Below are 22,050 nucleotides of genomic sequence, written 5' to 3'. Positions count from 1 at the left end.
TCATGCCCATGTTTGACTTGGAAGAGTTTGAAAGCCAGCCTCTCTTTGCTCTGCTGTCTGCCCAGGGAATACCAAGATGCAGGGCACAAAAGACTTTTTGAAAGGAATTAGGATTGTATTACTTTTGCAAAACTATTTTGTGTAGCTACCAAATCATTAAATATTTATTGAGTGCCTACCATGTGCAAGGCATAGGACATCTTTTGTAGTTCTTCCTATGTGTTATCTGAACAGGTCTGAATTATCTAGAGTAAAATCTTTTTCATTAAAGCTATTAGAGACCATGATACTTCATAGCACTTAACCTTAGTAACGTATGCCATTTCCTGGGTAAAAATGTGAACTGTCTTCATAATTACAGTAAATAATTAAGTCACAGTGGGGAATCCATTCAGCAGTAGTTTAAGTCTAGGTTGTTTTTTCTTAACAGAATAAAGCGTAGCATTTCATTCATTGTTTTCACAGAGAGGGAGGGAGTTACAGGCAGTTGCCAAGTGCACTGTGCGGCTCCTGAGGTGCTGCCAATGCCTACTGCCTGTGTAGAAGTTCTCACTTCCTCAGACACAGACCTGATATTCAACAGGCAGAAGCTGTGCCCTGAATGCCCCAACCTTGTGGTTTTTGTTCTATGTTGTGTTACTGTTTATTTTTCCTTGGAGGTCGAAATCTTTCAGATGGGCAATGTAGGATCTATTTTGCTTGTTTTATACTCAATCCTCCCTTGGGCTTTCTTTTTTGTCTCTTTCATTGGTTCAATTTTAAATGCTGCTAGTTCTGAAGATTTTGAATTCTGTTACTCAGCTATTAGGTTTACTTTTGGTCTATAGGGCCTTTATTAATTAAAGAAATAATATTAATATGAAAGTGTTATTGTTAATACTTAAAGGCCTAATAAAGTAGTTAAAAATGGAAGCTGTTTGCTCATTTTAAAAGGAAAAAACTTAAGGCTTATTTTTCATAGTAAAGCATTTGTTCAATGCATGAAATGAAGTCCTTCTGATAGTTTGTTGCATTTTCTACCTCTCTTTTTAAGTCCTCCTATTTAAAAAGAAAATCTGTCAGAGACCATTAATAGTATTTATTTAGATTCTTTAGTGATTTAAGCAAAATTAAATTTTAAGTTATGCAAATGAAATAATTTTCTGTATGGTTTTTACAGGAAGCCATTGAATCCTTCAAAGAAGCTTTGAAGCAGAAAGTTGACTTTATTGATGCATACAAAAGTCTGGGGCAGGCCTATAGGTAAGTAAAGTAACAATAGCTGGGGTTAGAGAGAGAGTGAAGAGTGGGAAGACCATATAGCCTCCCATAAAGGGTTATTGAAACAGAAATTGTGTTTCATAGCCAAAAGGAGATGGTAATTTAAAATTGTATAGGCACTTATGTACTTGTTGGTAAATTCTCTGGTGCGTGTCAGATGTTATCATGTTGCATGTTCTTATCTCTAAAAATGACTAATGTATAGAGAGATTGGTCGATTGATGCAGATGTCTAGGAAATGTTAATCCTCTGAGAATTATTGTTTTAAATAGTGGCACTTTAAGCTGTTGAATTATAGATGCTGCTGCTGCTGCTGCTTTTTTAGACAATAACTAAGGTTAATTTCCGAATCACTATCAAGAGTCCTATAATAAAGGGATTGGAAAGTATGGTAACTGGCTGGTGCTGTGGTGTAGTAGGCTAAGCCTCCGCCTTCAGCGCCAGCATCTGGTATGGGCGCTGGTTCATGTCCTGGCTGCTCCTCTTCCGATCCAGCTCTCTGCTTATAGCCTGGGAAAGCAATGGAGGATGACCCAAGTGCTTGGACCCCTGCACCCACATGGGAGACCTGGAAGAAGTTCCTGGCTCTTGGCTTCAGATCAGGTCAGCTCCAGCCATTGCAGCCATTTGTGGAGTGAACCAGTGGATAGAAGACCTTTCTCTCTGTCTTTCCCTCTCTCTATAACTCTGCCTCTCAAATAAATAAATAAATCTTAAGAAAAAAAGTATGATTATAAAATCCCTCTGTTGAGAACAAAAAATAGTGACTAGAACCTGGATTCCTGACTCCATGCATTCATTCCTCTAACAGAGCTATTTTGACTTTTGGCTTAAAAAAAAAAAAAAAAGTATTCTGTGATCTGAAAAGGATGTGGCATGGCGTGGTAGAAGGAGCTCCCAGTTTAGGAATCTGGCTTGGCTGTTGCACAAGTGTGTGTCCTTAATGTCTCTGAGCTTCAAATTTCTCATTTGTAAAGGTACTAGAAAAGCTAGAAAAGACAGACAGTAATAGAAATTCCCTCTGTTAGGTGCCTTTTGCAGGAAGAGTAAAATTTAAGAGCTTTCTTTTAATCTAGTGTGTTAGCTTGAGAAACTCCCTTATGTTAACTTGGAGAAAATGTACTTGGGTTTTTTGATGTTAAAGGACTGATGTTTATCCTTCCTGCCCCATAGAATTGTCAATATATATTGAAAACAGATTTGAAAGTATCTTATAAAGTACTGTATGAATGCAAGTGGGCATTATATATATACTTTTTTTTTTTAAGGGAAAGGGTTTATTGGTGGGGAAACCAGAAAGACAGTAAGAAAGGGGCAAAAAAGGAAAAGAGGGAGAAGGAGAGCATAAGAGGGAGAGCGAGAGAGATCGCGAGAGAGCCGCATGTTCAGGAACAGGTCCTGTTAAAGCTTTGTGGGGGGTGGGGGTTGGAGGGTGAGGTGGGCAGGGAAGTAGGAGCAGCGAATCCCATTAGGATGGGGTGGAGCTGACACTGGTGATTGGGCCATGGGGCTTAGGACCAAAGCCTGTGGGCCAGGGCCTAAGATGGTGAGTGAGGCATAGATGGTGCCACATAGACTGCGCCATTTTACTAACATTCCCACCTTTTGTTCTTAATAAAGCAGGAGTTGTATGCAATTACATTAGCCCCAGAAACCCAGGAGGGGTAGAGGGATGATGATCTATCTTTAGAGCTACTTCTACTGACGTGGGGCAATGAGGTACTCTGCTGGCATGGGGTGATGTCTTAAGCTTTTGTCTCCTGGGTGGGGAGCCGAGTATATCCCTGTAGCAGCATTTGGTTGACCTCCTGGTTGCTGAAGGCCTTGTTTTGTTCCTTTATCACCTCCTATAAACACTTAAACAGACATGGTAGTATAAAAGACAGGGTGAGAATAGCAACCAATGATCCTAAGAGTGGCATTAACCAAGTAATGAGAAGATTTCATAGAGGAGAGGAAATGAGGTGTGTGTTGGGGGGTGTCTCTGGATCCTTGTGAAGACTGTTTGATGGACGTGGTTTAAAGCTGATCCCAACCAAGACTGGGAGAAAAACCACTCATCTTTTGCAGGTAGAGGGGTTTGTTTGTAGAGAAATTCTGAACAATCATACATTAAGTGGGGAAAAGGACCATCAAAATCCACAGGTCAGGAGTAGAGCCATTGATGTTAGAGTTGAGGCTATAATTAAAAAAGAGTGAGGCCCCAAGTAGACTGGATAGGATCTAGAACAAAGGACAGAGTCATTGGTGAACCTAAGAAAGTGGCTTCCTAAATACGAATAAGTTTTCTGATTGAAATGCGAATAGAACCTGACAGAAGGCACTTGATGATAATCAAGTGGGCTTTAAGGCCTTGCCAGTTAAGAGGCCCAGACCTATCTATCTCTTCCCATGGGGTACATCCTAAGGGAGGTGTGAACTTCCTTGGGAAGGCACCCTGTTGACTTCCATCCTAACTGGCCTGGGAGGAGATCTGGCCAGGTGAAGGCAGGTGGCATCTTCAACAGGAAATTTACAGTTGTGCCTGCAATGTTACTGACTACTTGGCTGTCCTCTTAGTAATGGCAGTTACTTTGGAAGATGGGCCAAGTGAAAGGCTTTTCATTTAGAGCCAGCAAGATCTGTGGCTCTGACCTGGGTGTCCTTCGACTCCAGGGCAGCTCCATTTCCAGTGATCCAACTCTTGGCTGGCAGAGCTGCCAGAGCTCTACATAAGCTGACTTCTGGGCATTATATATATGTGTGTGTGTGTGTGTGTGTATATATATATATATATATTTATTTATTTAAAGATTTATTTATTTTATTTGAAAGATTTACACAGACAAGGTGAAAGAGAGAGAGAGAGAGGGAGAGAGGGGTCTTCCGTCCGCTGGTTCACTACCAGATGGCTGCAAAGGCCGGAGCTGCGCTGATCCGACGCCAGGAGCCAGGAGCTTCTTCTGGGCCTCCCACATGGGTGCAGGGGCCCAAGAACTTGGGCCATCCTCTACTGCTTTCTCAGGCCATAGCAGAGAGCTGGATCAGAAGTAGAGCAGCTGGGACTTGAGCCGGTGCCCATATGGGATGCCGGCACTGGAGGTGGTGGCTTTACCCGCTATGCCACAGCACCAGCCCCTGGGCATTATATTTTTAAAACTATTCATTATTTATAGAAAACTCATGTATAAAATATTTTGAAGCTACTTCTTTAATTTATAAGATTGATTAGTAACAATCATTTTCATTCTGGAATAATTACAATTCTGAAATACACTTTTTTCTACTTTTTAATAGAATTTTAAATTATGTAATGATTTACTAGATTTTAAGTGAAGTAGCTTCAGAGACCAAAAAAATATAATTTTAAGCCTGTGATTTGATTCAGAATGATAAACCTGTATATGATTACAGTCTGTGTACTTTTTGAAAATATATTTTTATATATATACTAAAATGTATACATAGTTTTTTAGGGGTTGGAACCCATCATGAATCAGGGAGAGGGATTTGAATTTGGAAATCAATAAATGAATTTTCCTCAGAGAATTTCAGGAGCTTTGTGGTTATCCTTTAATCTACTAGCATACATGCTGCTAGCAGCAGTAAATGGACTGTGAAGTATGAAATGCTTTGTAGCTACAAAGTGGTGAAGTAACAAAGGGAAAAGCCTGTTCACATCAGGGAATCTTAGACTCATATGTTGGACCATAATTCCGAGGATGGCTGATTCTGTGTGTTTACTGTAATGTCTATACTGTGTGTGTTCATAACTGTTATTAAATACCTAGAGAACTGGGCAATTTTGAAGCAGCCACGGAGAGCTTTCAGAAGGCACTGTTGCTCAATCAGAATCATGTACAGACCCTCCAGTTACGGGGAATGATGCTGTATCACCATGGCAGCTTACAGGAAGCCCTTAAGAACTTTAAGGTGAGCCTCTGTGAACAAGAAGTGTTGTAATTAGAGTTCTTGGGTTATTCTTCAACAGAGTTCAGTGAAATGAATAGAGAAAAGTGAACAAGAATTGTTTGTATACTTCAGTAAAAACAGAAAAATATCATTGCCTTGTCCTGCAAGCTGATTTGCAGAACATATATTTGGTGTGATTTAACCTGGAGGGAAAACTTCTAATTCCAGGTTAAAGAATAAAGCATTTCAATGCTTTCTTAAACCATATTGAGGGGTAGGTGTTTTGGCTTTGTGGTTGAGACGCTGTTTGGGACGCTTGTATCCCACTTTGGAGTGCCTGGGTTTGACTCCCAGCTCCAATGTCAATTCCAGCTTCCTGCAAATGAGCACCCTTGGATCCATGCACCCATATGGGAGACCTGGTTGAAGTTCCTGGCCGCTGTCAGCTTGGCCCAACCCCTGCTATAGTGGGCATTTGGGGAGTTAACCAGCAGATTGGAGATCTCTATCTGTATGTCTCCCCCTGTCTCTACTCCTTTCAAATAAATTTTTTTTTTAAAAACAGTGGTGTTGATACTAATACAACATTTTGTCCTTCAATGCTCCAGCGGTGTCTACAGCTAGAGCCGTATAATGAAGTATGCCAATATATGAAGGGACTCAGCCATGTTGCAATGGGACAGTTTTATGAAGGGATAAAAGCACAAACAAAAGTTATGCTAAATGATCCTCTCCCAGGCCAGAAGGCTAGCCCAGAGTATCTTAAAGTGAAGTATCTCCGAGGTAAGTCAGAATACTGTAGAACTGTTAGATTTTCATGCTCAAAGCTGTGTGCATCATACTGGTTAACTCCTTTGTCTCTTCTCTTCCATGTGGGATAGTTGAGTCTCAGAGAGGCTAGGTAACTTGGGCACAGGCATCACTTGGTATCAGGACTAAATAGAATCCATGTATTCTAAAGCTTTTTCTACTGATCCCTATGCTTTTTTTCTTTCCTTTTCTAAAATTAAGGAAATTATTTCTTGAATTAGCAAAGCATATTTTGAACTAAATGTGACAATCTTCTGGGGTATTCATGTTCCTTCACATTTCATCCAAAGATAACAAAAGGGGGTGGAAAGTAACCCCCTGTAAGGTTTACTGTTAATGTAAATTTGGCATCTTTGATCTGTCATCCATTCATCATTTATTCTGGTGAAATGAAATTAAAGTAAGGAAGAAGGCACACTTTTAGTTATCCTTTTAGTAGTCATAGTCTCCTTACCTTTTCTCTTGCATGCATGAAGATACCTTTGTTTTCTATATAAGACTCCTATTTTTTTCCTTTATTATAATTAGTTGTCAATACCATTACTGTACAACAGAAAAAAACTGCAAATTATGTATGTAATTTTAAATTTGTAGTAGCATCATTAAAAAAGTAAAAAAAAAAGGTAAGGTACATGTTACCAATACATGTAATTCAGTATATCCAAAATGTTAGTTCAGTATAATTAATATGCAAACAGTATTCAAAATATAAAAAATTTATATTTAATAAATATATTTTATATTTTATATTGAATTTTTAAAATCTGGTGTATACTTTATACTTAAAATGCATTTCAATTTGAATGCTAAATTTTCACTGGAAACCCTTTATTTGAATTTAGGTTTCATAAAATTTACAGTACCAGGTTTTAAGTTTAAATGAATTAAAATTCAATCTATCAGTCGACAGAGTACCACGTTCTGTCTGACACTGAACTTGGATTCTCACACTCTGGAATTTAAAAAAAAAAAAAATGAGCCCTTAGGTTTCTTTGTAAGAAGGTGGTTAAAATTTAGCCAAAGCAGACTCAGATTAGGTGAATTATATTCAGTCATACTAAGTCAAGTTGGTGACAGGTTACCTGTATTATCATATAATAATAATGGCTTACTAAAATTTTTAAAACTCCTTTTAGAATCCTTATAATTATATAACAGCTAGCTTATATGTATATATGTGTATACATATAAATGTATATATGTGTGTGGCTACAAGCATGTCTCTGTAGTAGTGTTTGGGTGTGTCAGATCTCATTCCTCTCTGCAGAGTATTCTCGCTATCTTCATGCACACCTTGACACCCCCCTTACGGAATATAACATTGATGTGGACCTGCCTGGAAGCTTTAAGGACCACTGGGCTAAAAATCTGCCTTTCCTCATAGAAGACTATGAAGAGCAGCCAGGGTTGCAACCCCACATAAAGTAAGTGTTTCAAATGCAGATGACTTCTTTTTTCCATTTTGAAACTGAGTTTTAAGTTCATCATCATGTTTCTTGATCAGTATATTGTTTCCTATCCATGTTTCTGATTAATTTCTTTTTTAATTTGTATGTCTACAAGTATTTCTTTCAGTGTGTGAAGTACCTTGAAACTTACTTTTGGATGTCGTCTTTCCTTCTAGCCTGACCTTCCCTGCTTATTTTGGACAACCTTTCAACTTCAAATGTGCTTATACTTATTGGCAGTCTTTGATATGCATTGTCTTTTATTGTGTTACTTTTAAAACAAGTTATTTAGCATTTTGAAAGTTTGAAATTACACTGCTGGACCACTGCCTCTGTAATATGGCAAAAACAGATGTGCTAATGTGCTATCTCACCACAAAACAATTAGATCTAGATTAGAAATTTATTCCTGGGAGTCTAGCAATACTTTGAGAAATCTTGAAAGGTCAGCCTCCTCATTCTCTAAAAATTAAAAAAAAAAAAAAAAAAGGTAGAGGGGAAGTCAAAGTAGAATAGTGTATGGTAAGCACATTTAAAAGGGAAGACGTGTTCGGGGGTAAGCACGTCTAAGAACTACTGCAGTAGAATGCCTTGGCCATAGGTAAGAAAGATTGGCTGAACATTCTAGGGCTAAAGTGCTCTTGTATTGGAGATATTCCCAAGATATCAGCAGAAGCAAATGCAAATCCATCCTGGGAATGAAGCAATGCCAGTTTGGGCCTCGAGTGATTCCACAGACTAAAAGCATGAGTATGAGAAAAGCCAGGGTCACCAGAGCTGTGCATGAACATGAACTAAAGCAACAGCCTGCAACTTACACCCTCGCGGACTTCAGGGATCTCAAAATAACTCCAATGAAATGCTTAAAGAAAGTGTGAAGAAACCACAAACACAAACAAGAGACTACCCAAACTGACCAGGCAGATTTTTAAAAAAATAATTAGATTTTTTTTGGAATAGAAAATATAATCATTGAAATAAAGAAAGTAGAATGTAGATAACTTCATATGCGAAAAAAAATTGTACAGCTGGAAGACCGAGTGATTGGAATTATCCAGACTATAGCACAGAGTCAAAGAGTTCAAAAACAAGACAGAGACGTGCGAAGACATAAGAAGATCTATTGGGCATCTGAATGAAATCACAGAAGGAAAGGACGGAAGCGAAGCAATTTTTGAAGAAATAATGACTCCGAATTTTCTACAAGTAATGAAACATAAATTTTTAATTTTTTAAAGGCAGAGCAAATAAAAAAAAAGTCCTACCTAGACACATTTTAGGCAACTGGAGAATACCTAGCATATAAAGAGGAAAATCTTAAAAGTATAAAGAAAAAATAGATCATCTACTTACTCAGTTCTCTAAATAAACCTTTTAACATTAATAATGGCAGCCGTGAGACAAAGGAGTAATACTTTTGAAGTGCTGAAAAAAAATTTTCAACCTAGAATTCTAAACCCACCCAAACTACCTTTTAAGAATATTCAAATCATCAAAACCTGAACTAACTACCAATTGGCATTCACTAAAGGAACTTCTAAAGCATGTAATTAAAGAAGGCAGATACTCCCAGAAGGAAGAGTTGAGATACAAGAAGAAATAATAAGAAAAAAAATTGGTAAGTATGGTAAATTGGTAAGTGTAAATATGTATTGTCTATATAAAATAATATCTAATTTGAAAGGTTGTAAAAAGGACAGAAATAAAGTACTAGGTAAAAATAGCAAGTGTTAGGGAAAGAGGCACAGAATAGAGAGGAGGCAGTGTACGGATTTACAGCCGGACCAAATTTATTCAGAGAAAATAAATTTGCAGCGTTGGGTGACCAACTGCGTGTACACTGATGGAACACTTGGCAGAAGTCTCTGATCCCAGGGCCGGGCCTTTTTATATTTTAGGAAGGCTAGGGCTAGGGGTGGGGGTAGGCGGCAGCAGATGGAGGTGAATTCCCAGAACTGGTCTTTCAGGTGGCTGTGTGGGGCCTTGGGAACCTGGAAAGAATGTGGGGCTGGGGTGTGAAGGCAATAGGGTGTGAGACCCAATTGAGATTCAAGGGCACGGAATAAATTCCAGTGCTTACCTTTTGGGCAATGAGAAGAATGGCTGAGGCTTATGTCTTTGTTCCATCAGCAAGTAAGTTAGGGAATAATTAGTGGTAAAGTATTTTGAGGGAGGATATGTAACTATTACATTAAGACTTTGAGACTAGGCCGGCGCTGCGGCTCAATAGGCTAATCCTCTGCCTTGCGGCGCCGGCACACCAGGTTCTAGTCCTGGTCGGGGCACCAGATTCTGTCCTGGTTGCCCCTCTTCCAGGCCAGCTCTCTGCTGTGGCCCTGGAGTGCAATGGAGGATGGCCCAAGTGCTTGGGCCCTGCACCCCATGAGAGACCAGGAGAAGCACCCGGCTCCTGCCTTCGGATCAGCACAGTGCGCCAGCAGCAGTGGCCATTGGAGGGTGAACCAGTGGTAAAGGAAGACCTTTCTCTCTGTCTCTCACTGTCCACTCTGCCTGTCAAAAAAAATGCATATTGAAACATAGATTAAAGTGAAATCACGTTAGAAATCTAAATATACTTTAAAAATAAATAAAAATGAAAATTCCACATACTCCGTATATTACTACTTGTGGAATACAGTGCAAACAGTATTGTGAGGAACATTAATATCCTTAAATGTTATACTAGAATAGAAGCATGTTAATAAACATTGAAATTAAGGACTAGGAAAAACACAACAAAAGGAGTAGAAGGAAGAAAAAATAAAGAAATTAGTGAAGGCCGGCGCCATGGCTTAACAGGCTAATCCTCCGCCTTGCGGCGCCGGCACACCAGGTTCTAGTCCCGGTTGGGGCGCCGGATTCTATCCCAGTTGCCCCTCTTCCAGGCCAGCTCTCTGCTATGGCCCGGGAGTGCAGTGGAGGATGGCCCAGGTGCTTAGGCCCTGCACCCATGGGAGACCAGGAGAAGCACCTGGCTCCTGGCTTGGGATCAGCGCGATGTGCCGGCCTCAGTGGCCATTGGAGGGTGAACCAACGGCAAAAGGAAGACCTTTCTCTCTGTCTCTCTTTCTCACTATCCACTCTGCCTGTCAAGAAAGAAAGAAAGAAAGAAAGAAAGAAAGAAAGAAAGAAAGAAAGAAATTAGTGAAAACTAATGTAATAGAAAGGTTCACCAAAGTAAAAAAGTTTTTTAAAAAATAATGTATAGCTGGGGCTGGTGCTGTGGTGTAGTGGGTAAAGCCACTGCCTGCAAAGCCAGAATCCTATATGGACTCCAGCTCAAGTCCCGGCTGCTCTACTTCTGATCCAGCTCTCTGCTATGGCCTGGGAAGGCAGTAGAAGATGGCCCAAGTCCTTTGGCCCCTCCACCCTTGTGGGAAACACAGAAGAAGCTCCTGGCTCCGCCTGATGTGGCCATTAAGAGAATGAACCAGTGGATGGGAGACCTCTCCTTCTCTGTCTCTGCCTTTCAAATAAATAAATAAATCTTTTAAAAAATAATAAGTTATAGCCAAGTTTCTGGTAAGATTGATTTTTTTTAACAATAAAAACAAGTAATCCAAACTATTAGAAATTATAAAAAAGGGCATAACCAGAGCTTAGCAGATATTAGATACTAATAAGAGAATTCCATGATCATTTGTGTGCAAATAAATTCTTTTTAAAGATTTATCTATTTGAGAGGCAGAGTTACAGACAGTGAGAGAAGAGACAGAGAGAAATGTCTTCCATCCACTGGTTCACTCCCCAAATGGCTGCAATGGCCATAGCTGCACTGATTTGAAGCCAGGAGCCAGATGTTTCTTCCCAGTCTCCCATGTGGGTGCAGGGGCCCAAGGACGTGGGCCATCTTCCACTGCCCAGGCCACAGCAGAAGCTGGATTGGAAGAGGAGCAGCCAGGATTAGAACTGGAGTCCATATGGGATGCTGGTGCCACAGAGCCGGCCCCACAAATAAATTCTAAATGATCTAATTCCTAGAAAAACACAATTTACCAAACTGACTTGAAAAGAAATAAAACCTAAATAGAACCTACAATTATTGAAGATATTGAATTGATATTTTAAAATACCAATATTTAAAAATATTTTATATTAAATTGATACTTAAAAATACTCCCACTCTCACACACTTACATGTACACTTAGCACAATCACCAAGCTCACATATGTTATGGGAGTGACTCATCAGATGGTCAAGAGAATAGAAGTTCATGTTCCCAAGTAGTTTTTTGTAGACACAGTATAATTTTATGCCAAAACCAACGATTGTGTGTGCAAACAAAATTAGACGTTATGTGTATGAAAAACAATAATGCCAGGGGCAAGCATTTAATGCAGCGATTAGGCTGCCCACCTCCCAGAACAGAGCGTCTGCTTTGAGTTATGGCTTCAATTGTGATTCAGCACAGTGTGGGAGGCAACAGATGGTGGTTCAAGTACTTGGCTCCCTGCCACCCATTTAGGGGATCCAGGATGAGTTCTGGGCTCCTGACTTGGGCCTGGCCCAGCCCTGGCAGTTGTAGGTATTTGTGAAATGAACCAGCAGATGGAAGATATCTCTCCCTACCTCCCTCCTCCTCATTCTCTCCCTCACCTTCTCCCTGTTCCTCTCCCTCTCTCTTTCTTGGTCTTTCAAATAAATAAATTTAAAAATTTGAAAAAGATAATGCCGTAGCAAATTGGATTTTTCTAGGGAAAATGTGTAAGTGTCAGGGCTGGCATTGTGTAGCAGGTAAACCACTGCCTGCAATGCTGGCTTCCCATATGAGCACCAGTTCTAGTCCTGGCTGCTGCACTTCTGATCCAGCTCCCTGCTAATAATATATCTGGGAGATCTCGATAGATCCAGTTCTAGGCTCCTGGCTTTGGCCTGGCCCAGCCCTTGCCATCGTGGCCATCTGGGGAGTGAACTAGAGGATGGAAAATCTCTTTCTCTCCTTCTCTGTCTGTAACTCTGCCATTCAAATAAATAGGTGGTTTAAAAAAAAAAAAAAGAAAGAAAGAAAGAAGGAAAATGTGTAAATGTAATTGCCAGTTAACAGATAAAGGAGAAAAAAGTGCAGTTTTCTTAATAGATGATAGAAACTAACTAAGGAAGAATTAAATGTCAATCATGGTTTAAAAAGGTATAAACTCTTACGCTAAAAAAAAAAATAAAATATATCCTTAGCCTGGTAAGTATAACTATTGAGAACCCATAGAAGATATTGGTATTGGGTATAGCAGTTAAGATGCAGCTTGGGACTTCTGCATTCCATACCAAAATGCCTGGGCTGGCTCCTCTCTGATTCCAGTTTTCTTCTAATCTGCAGCCTGGGAGGCAGCAGGTGATGGCTCAAGTGATTGGGTGCCTCCTACCAACGTGGGATACTTGGATTAAGTTCCCAGCTCCTGGCTTTACCCTGGCACAGCCCCACTTGCTGCAGGCATTTGTGGAGTGAACTAACAAATGGGAGGACTCTGTCTGCCTCTGTCTCTCAACCTTTCAAAATTATAAATAAATAAAAATTTTAAAATATCATATCAAACACTTTACCTAAGAAAGTGATAGGTGCATTTATGTTAGAATCAGGAGTAAGATGAAAAAAATCCCAAGATCATTGTTTTGGTTTTTGTTTTTGAGACGGTGAACTAGAGTTTCTACATAGTGTACAGAGGAGAAAAATAAGTTAGTTTGGGGATTAGAAAAGAAGGCAGAAAGCTGTCATTGTGTTTATTTTTTTTTCTTTAAAGATTTATTTATTTGAAAGTCAGAGTTACACAGAGAGAGAAGGAGAGGTAGAGAGAGAGAGAAATCTTCCATCTGCTGGTTCACTCTTCTATTGGCCGCAACGACCAGAGCTGCACCAATCCAAAGCCAGGAGCCAGGAGTTTCTTCTGCGTCTCCTACAAGGGTGCAGGAGTCCAAGGACTGCTTTCCCAGGCCATACCAGAGAGCTGGATGGGAAGTGGAGCTGCCGGGACTCAAACTGGCGCCCAGATGGGATGCCAGCACTGCAGGCAGCGGCTTTACCCAATACTCCACAGTGCCGGCCCTACATCATTGTGTTTAGAACACATGATTTTCTTTCTTTTTTTTTTTAACTTTTATTTAATGAATATAAATTTCCAGTGTACAGCTTATGGATTACAATGGCTTCCCCCTCCCATAACACATGATTTTCTACAAAGAAGACCTAGAAGATCTATAGAGCAAATGATAAGAATTCAGTGAAGTGGTTGATAGTGTATAACAATCAATTGCATTGCTACATATGAGCAACAAACAGAAAACATCTATAATGGCAATAAATGCTTAGAAGTAAATCTTACAAAATATGTGCAAAACCTGAATGAACATCATCATAAAAATAAATTGAAGGTTACTAAGGGAAAAAATACAATAGTCCCCTTTATCCTTGGAGAATATATTCAGTAGTGGATTACTGAAACACTGGGTAGTGTCAAACCCTATATTTAATGTTTTTTCCTATACAGACACACGTATGATAAAGTTTAATTCATACAGTAGACACAGTAAGAGATTAACAATAATAAAGTAGAACAAGGTAACAATAAAGGCTATGTAAATGTTCTGTCTTTCAAAATATTGTATAGATCCTAGCAAACTCAGCTTATGATTTCTTTTTTTCCCTGAAGTCATGAACTTTCACTTTTCACTTAAAGGAAGCACTTCACAGCTTCTCTTTGGCACATCTGAATTGTCAGCGTCTCTGCTCTTGTGCTTTCCAGCTATTATTAACTAAAGTAAGACTTACTTGAACATAGCACTGCAATTTGTGACACTTGATCTTATAACCCGGATGGCTGTTAAGTGACTGCTGGGTGGTTGGTGTACAGTGTGGACATGCTGGATAAAGGGATGATCCACATTCTGAGCAGGATAGAGCAGCAGGCGTGAGACTTCACCTCGCTGCTCAGAATGGCCTACAAGTTGAAACTCATGAATGGTTTATTTCTGGAATTTCCCATTTAATATTTTTAGACTATTGGTATCTGAAACTGCAGAAAATGAGAGCACAAATAAGGGGGACTAGTATAAATGGAGAAAAATACTGTTCATTTGGAAGTTTGAAAACATCTATATGGATTCAATGAAATGTCATTCGGAATCCCAAAAGTTTTTTCGAGGAACTTGTTGAGCCAATTCTATAAATTCTGTGGAAGAACAAAGAATCAGGAATAATCAAGATTCCCCCAAAGAAGATGATGCCCAAGCATGGAGGGATCATCCTACCATGAGGCAAGACGTACTATAGCAATGAAGATAGAGTGCTCTTAGACTGAATGAGCAGTTTAAAGGAGCAGAATAGGCAGCCTCAGTCAAGTATCGTAGATGAGAAGAGGACTCTGATAAGTGAGAGAGAGCCGCTTAGGTTATTTGAGTAAAATCAAGTCGATTTTCTTGATGGCATAGATAGCAGTCACAGTCCAGATGTATAAAAACCTTAAATATGAATCACTAAATATTTTAAGTTTTAGAAGACAATATAAGTGAAAGCTTTTATGATTTTTGAAGTAGAGAAGGATTTCTTTGTCGAAATATAGAAAACATGCACCTGAGACAAAAAAACATGGATAAATTGGACCATATTGGCTTTAAGAACTTCTATTCAACAAAAATGACCATATGAATGCAAAGATAAGCCCAAACTGGATATAAAGATACTTGCAACCTATATCAAAAATTAGTATACAAACTTATGAAGAATCTCTACAAATTAAAAGACAATCAATAGAAAAAGTACACAAAAGACATTAAACAGGTAATTTCACCAAGGAAAAACCATGAATTGCAATTAAACATGAAAAGATACTTAAAAGGTTGTAAATTAAGACCACCACACAAGATTTTTTTTTACTCATTAGATGAACAAATATCACAATTTCTGATAATAGTAATATTGGCCCAAAGGAGGGTCCCAGGGATCCTTTATATACTCCTGGTGAGAGAGTAAATTGTCCCAGGCAACACTGGAGAGCAGTTTGTCATCCAGTATAACTGAGCATTTGCATATCGTACGTAGGAATCTATCTGCTCCTGTGCATATTCAGAGAGCCTTGTACTTGTACACGTGCTTACTAGGGGAGACCTGTACAAAACTGTGGATAACAGCCTTTGTTCACAACTAAACACTGGAATTCAACCCAAATGTGCATCAACAGAAGAAAGGGTAAATGTGCTAACAGTCACACAATGGGATATTAAACGGCAGTATAAACACGCGGCCTGTGCCACAATGTTAATTAAAATATGTTGAGTAAAAACAGCAAGTCAGTAGGCTGTACTGCCACAGCACTTTTCCTAAAGCTCATAAACAAAACTGTGGAGTATATTGTTAAGTGATAATACATAGGTAGCAAACCTGTTTTTTAAAAAGGTAAGGGGATCATGGGCCAAAACTCAAGGTAAGTTACCTCTGGCTGGGAGGCAAGAGAATGAAGTAGAAAGTAGCACACAATAGAGAACTGCATAATGATTCTAGCTGTTAAATTAGGCAATGGGGGTCATATGCTTTTATATTTGTCTTAGTTACCGCATAGTTAAAAATTAACAAATTGATTGCTCACAAGGGTCATGTATGTTCTCTTCCACCCCTTTTTGCAAAATACCTATGTGTACAAGAGTGAGCATAGCTGGCCTGTGACCGCTGTCCTGGGAAGGCCTGCTTGCAAGAGTGGCCCTTAATTAGCATCTGAGAACCTATTCAAGAGGGTGCCCACTATCCCCAGAGCTGATACCAGTGGCTCATTGTGCCCAAGCTGTTTGTAAAAATAGTGTGGTTTATGCTGAACACCTGCTTCCCTTCTCAGTCTCTGGCATTTGAGTACTTGACAGGCAGGAGGTTCCTATGTAATCAGCCAAATATCTGGGCGCTCGGGGCACATGTTTGGCTCAGCAGTTAAGGCATTTACATCCCACTTTGGTTTGACTCTTGACTCTGGGTCCTGATTGCAACTTCCTGTGAATGTAGCCCTTGGGTGACTGGGGTAGTAGCTGAAGGTGGGCTCCTGTCACCCATGTGGGAAACCTGGCTGCCCGCTGCAGCCCCCTGGCTGTTGTGGCCATTACATTTTCCTGATGAGAATATAAACTGTTATAGCCACTTTGGAAAGCAGCTTGTCATTATCTAGTGGGACTGAACATTTGCATATCCTACGAAAGACTCTGCTCCTGTGTATATTCAGTAGAGAATCATGTAGGAGTGAATCAGCAGATGGGAGCTGTCTCTCTCCATCTCTCCAACAAGTAAATTAAAAAGCAAAATAAAACAAATAACCCTGGACACTGAATTTCTAGTGAGCTTCATTGGAAGGTGGCATTTTACATGTGTCATCAGAACTAACTGCTGGATAACTTAGCGCGTTCTGTGTGACTTAGTGGGAGAGCACCCTAAGAAACTTGTACCTGGTTTTCTTTAGACTTTGCCCCATGTGGTCACTTTGGTGATTCTGGTTGGTGTCCTTTTCCTTTCATAAATAAGCCTGATTATGCTGAGTCCTCTGAACCCTCCTAGTGAATTATTGAGCCTGAGGAGTTTTGCAGACCTCCTAAAAAAGTATATAACTTAGAATTGCAACCCAGGTATTAAAAACACTAAATGGGCTGGCACTGTGACATAGTAGGCTAAGCCTCCGCCTGAAGCGCCAGCATCTCATATGGGCACTGGTTTGTGTCCCAGCTGCTCCTCTTCTGATCCAGCTCTCTGCTATGGCCTGGGAAAGCAGGATGGCCCAAGTGCGTGGACCCCTGAACCAACATAGAGGTCCCAGAGGAAGCTCCTGATTCCCGGCTTCAGATATGCCCAGCTCTGACCATTGCGTCTGTTTGGGGAGCAAACCAGCAGATGGAAGGCCTTTCTCTCTGTCTCTCCCTCTCTCGGGCTGTCACTCTACCTCTAAAATAAATAAATAAAATCTTACACTAAACAGGTTAGCAACTCAACAGTAGTAGTTAAATACATCATTCCAAGTATACTTTGCTGTACCCCTTGAATCAGGGAGGGGATGGACAAAGGGTGAAGATCGGGTTGCTTATTGATAAGATAGTCTATGCAGATATGTATTCTGGAGACACAGTGGTAAGAATATCTTCTTAACTTTACACTAGTTCTCAGTGTTACCAACATGTGATAGTAGCTGTGTACGCTCATAAAGATTGCTGCTTTTAATTTGTTTATGGTTAGGTGCTAATCACTGGAGTAAGGATCATGTGATCATAGATTTCTCCATTGGTCTTCCAGTGGGGGAAGTGGTTGCTTTTCGGGTAAAATTGATTACCAAATGGTTGTGACCATCCTTATCATGTATGTGATGTTTCTTCCAGAGATGTGTTACATCAGAATTTTGAGAGTTACAAGCCTGAAGTACAGGAGCTGATTTGCGTAGCTGATCGTTTGGGATCTCTGATGCAGTATGAGACACCTGGTTTCCTGCCAAATAAGAGAATACACAGAGGTATTCTGGAAATTATCTTTCTTTCTTCTTCTTCTTTTTTTAAAAGATTTTATTTATTTGAGAGGCAGAGTTAACAGACAGAGGGAGAGGCAGAGAGGAAGGTCTTCCATCTGCTGGTTCACTCCCCAGTTGGCTGCTATGGCCAGAGTTGAGCCAATCAGGAGCTAGGAGCTTCTTCCAGGTCTCCCACAAGGGTGCAGGGCCCCAAGCACTTGGGCCATCTTCTACTGCCTTCCCAAATCTTAGCAGAGAGCTGGATCAGAAGAGGAGCAGCTGGGACTAGAACCGGTGCCCAAATGGGATTCTGGTGCTATAGGTGAAGGCTTAGCCCACTCCACCACAGGGCCGGCCCTGGAAACTCTTTCAATAGCAGTGTTTCTGACGTAAGAGCAGAGTGGTTAAATTGTATTATACTTTAAAATGTGTGTGTTCTTTATTGTGCTTGATCATATTCTCTATGTGATCAGAGCAGAGACACTGAATCATTCATACTGAATTCTGAAAGAAGGCTGCTTCCAGCCTTGGTTTTATTGCAGTTGGTATAGATCTGCAGAATGGGCCTTAGGTTCTCACTATAGGTAAAACAGCTGATCTTGGGAGCTATTTTCTTACTATATGAGTGAGGAAGAATTTGAACCTCCAGTTGTTTCAACAGGAGGCAGAATTGGGAGGACAGAACTTGGAGTGTTTCTGGTTTCCTCTGACAGGTTTCGGCTCCAGGACTGAGACATACCTTGGGTCTTGTTATATTTCCAGTGCTTGTCACTGAGACTCTGTAAAGTAGGGGAAAATCAGTCCTCCTCAAGTGTAGTTCTACAGTGTGTTCTCAATATTTCTCGTAGCTATGGGCTTGGCAGCTTTGGAAGTGATGCAAGCTGTCCAGCGTACGTGGACCAACTCCAAAGTTCGAATGAATGGAAAAACACGGTTGATGCAATGGAGAGATATGTTTGATATTGCAGTGAAATGGAGAAGGTAACATTTAACTGAAAATGATCTAGAAGTCTTATACAATAATATAATTTCTAGCTAATTGGTTTTGAACCCTGCTTTGCTTACCAACAATAGAAGTTATGAATTAGATTTTCCTCAGTAAATATCATCAGAAAATGTTGACATCTTTGCTCTTTGAAATACACCCAACTAATAATTATGAAATAGGAGTTATTGAAAAAGGCACTCTTTTTGAAAGAGCATATTGTTACCTGTGATACCTCTGCAGGAACTTCTGTGTATCAGTTCGTTTATGGTTAAATATGTGCCTGGCGAACCAGCAAGTTTATAGGAGGAACCCTTGGTATTCACTCTCATGAGAAAAATAATGCTCTCATAACAAACTTTTACTGGCTTCTTACTGGTCCAATTTGAACATCTGTTTGGAATTTGCAAGTTGGATGTTACATTTTTTGATGTAATGGACTAGCAGTTGCTTTACCTCCACTTTTGCAAAGATTTCCATATTTTATTTTGAATGCTTTTGGACCTTTCTAGGTTTTGTAATGTCTTCCACTTTAACGTGCTCTGTTTTGTAGGATTGCTGACCCAGACCAGCCTGTGTTGTGGCTAGATCAAATGCCAGCACGGAGTCTTAGCAGAGGCTTCAACAACCATATCAATTTAATCAGGTGTGATTTTTATTTTTTTTTTTTTGTGCATCTTTCCTGTGTCCAGAGGAGCTTGTTCTTAACAGACCTATTCCTCCTTTCCTGGTGACGTTTTGAGAAGGAAACTTGTGAATTGTCTCTTCACGTGCACATTCCTGCCTGCTTTTCCTCTGTTAGTCCAGGTGTAGGAAAATGCAACGTGCTCCTTCCCCAGACCTCTGAAGCCGAGTGCAGTTGAAAGTTGGACGGCCAGATTGTTGTCTAGAGTACCAGTCTTAAAGGGATCCTAAAACACTATGGAAAGTGATCAAATGGAAAACATTATACTTATAGGGGAAAGGCTCCTCCCTCACCCCCAGCACACAAAGGGCTTGCATAAATAACTAGCTGGTCACTAAAGTCACTCCCTTCCTTGGAGGGCAAGTTGGGTTACTAGAGGGCGGCTGCATTGTCCAGAGGCTCTGCAAGTTGGATTCACGGGCACAGTGCTCACCTCTAGCCTTTCTTCATGTACTTAGCTGTTCTTTAAATAAATGATGAGTATATATTGAATAGCATTAACTCCAAGGGTACCCATTTAGTTAGCCAGTCTTTTAGTGAATATGGTGGTTGTATCACATCTAAAATGCTTCTAGTTCCAGAAACCTGAATTAATAAAGTCTTATTCTGTTCAACTTTGACATTTAAGTTTGGGTTTCAGTGGAAATGTCTTTATATATATATGTATGTTTTTATTTCTAGGAAGTAAGTTTATTTTCCCCTTGTGACTTGTATCTTTCTCTTGCTCGTGGAATAATTTGTAACATTTATAGGTAAACTCAATCAACTTGCTCTAACTGAAGGCCACTGTCTTTTAGTCAGTGTGCTTTGCTGCTTGTTGGTAAGGTAGAAGGGAAACAGTCCCCCTGGCTCGAAAGCTCACAGTCTAGTGAAGAAGGCCGACCATTAAACAACCTCTGTGTGTTACGTTAAGAGTCATGGTGGTCACATGTATAGGATGCCATGAGAATACAAAGAAGGGATCCAGCCTTCAGGTGTGTGGAAATGGAAAAGAGAGAGAGAAGGTGATTAGGCATGGACCCACAGTGAGCTTGGCATGGTTGGGAAACTGACTCATTCATTCTACCTGGTGATTAGTGTGTAGTTTAGGGAATGTCAAGAATTGAGGCTAGAAAGATAGATGCCACAACATAAATATCTTTTTTTTCCATGCTAAGGATTCTTTTGTTCCTGAAGATAGTGGTGAGTCATTCATGAATTCTAAGCAAGAAACTGCCATGAACAGATTTACATGCATGGATGATTGGTTTGGATCAGATGACACAATAAATTTGAGAGGTGTGGCGATCTTGGAGGCAAGGGAAAAGGTTAGAAAGTTGTATAGTAATTCAGATGAACGAGTGCAAAGGTCTTGAAAGTCTGGTAGTGACTGGAGAAGTGGATATTGAGAAAGTAGAGTCAGGAACACGGTGGTGGGTTAAAAATGGGGGGAAGAGGGCCTGGGATTAGAAAAAGGCTGACTTTCAGCTCAGGTATGCGATTGTCCTAGTAGGCCAGGTAACACCTAGAGAAAAAGGAGAGCAACATGTCTGGGGGAGTAGAGCCCAGAGAAGCGCAGCACAGTAAGTTCTTGCTTGACAGTTACGTTCGTGGGGAACCTGGGAGGGACTCAGTGTGTTGGCTGGACGTAAAGTTGTAGGGGAGAGTTTAAAAGAAATTGACAAAAGGCATTTAAAGGTGAGGAAAATCATATTTACAGTGAGTAGAAGCAATGACATCAGAGTCTGAACTTCATTTAACTACTTGGGGGAATTTTCTTCCTGTTGTGGATCTTGTGACAGTTCCTTGCCTGGTGAATTTCTCTTTCAGACCTTTTTTTTTTTTTTTTTTTTGGCTATATCATTCTCACAGTTCTCTAATTGTTTTTTAAAATTAGCTTGAAATTAGATGTTGTTTAGACACAATGCTTTGTAAAAAGAATTTTAACTTTATTATCTTTGCCTTCCAGGGGTCAGGTGATTAACATGAGATATCTGGAATATTTTGAAAAAATACTTCATTTTATTAAAGATAGAATTCTTGTTTATCATGGGTAGGTCTTCAGTTTTCTCCTTCATAGAAATAATGGACTTATTTCATGTCTTTTACATTTTTTATATTTTTGAAACTGGAAATTAAGCCCACTGACAACTAAACTGTCACATTTTTACATAGTATTTAAAATCACAAAGTTTTTCATAGTCACTTCTTTTTAATCACTTCACAAACTCTGTGGACCTTAATTGATGTGCTTTGAACCTTACATACAATATTGTAATTTTCCTAGTCTCTTTCTTTTAAAAACTAGGAAATTTCTTTGAATTTATTTGTTAAGGATTTCCATTTTAATACTCATTCTCCCTCCCTTGAAAATCAGGATGGTGTAGATGCAGCAGTGAGCAGAACTCTGGAGAGAAAAGTTCTGAATGGTTAAATACCTCCAGCAAATAAATGTAAAATTGATCTAAAAACCTATCAGGGTACTTTCCTTTAAGCAGAAAGCGAAGAGGGAAAAATGTACTTTTAATTTCAGCATT

The 22,050-nt window shown here is 39.8% G+C and overlaps 1 protein-coding gene across 6 annotated transcripts in view; it reads left to right on the top strand.

Moving 5' to 3' along the window:
* The window catches only part of TTC13 (tetratricopeptide repeat domain 13), a 91,165-nt gene that overhangs the window by 47,671 nt on the left and 21,444 nt on the right, over positions 1-22,050 (top strand). For all 6 annotated transcript variants that reach the window (XR_009867929.1, XM_062210597.1, XM_062210596.1 and 3 more), the window contains 8 exons: positions 1,160-1,242; positions 5,031-5,172; positions 5,760-5,934; positions 7,229-7,385; positions 17,740-17,870; positions 18,713-18,845; positions 19,403-19,495; positions 21,483-21,566. Coding sequence is in view for 5 of the 6 variants with exons in the window: in XM_062210597.1 (XP_062066581.1) it covers positions 1,160-1,242; positions 5,031-5,172; positions 5,760-5,934; positions 7,229-7,385; positions 17,740-17,870; positions 18,713-18,845; positions 19,403-19,495; positions 21,483-21,566 (998 nt within the window). In the remaining variant the exon portion in view is untranslated. The remainder of the gene's footprint in view (positions 1-1,159; positions 1,243-5,030; positions 5,173-5,759; positions 5,935-7,228; positions 7,386-17,739; positions 17,871-18,712; positions 18,846-19,402; positions 19,496-21,482; positions 21,567-22,050) is intronic.

Source organism: Lepus europaeus, chromosome 14, assembly GCF_033115175.1.
Source record: "Lepus europaeus isolate LE1 chromosome 14, mLepTim1.pri, whole genome shotgun sequence".
NCBI classification, from domain to species: Eukaryota; Metazoa; Chordata; class Mammalia; order Lagomorpha; family Leporidae; genus Lepus; species Lepus europaeus.
This window is presented reverse-complemented; position numbering and strand designations above follow the sequence as displayed.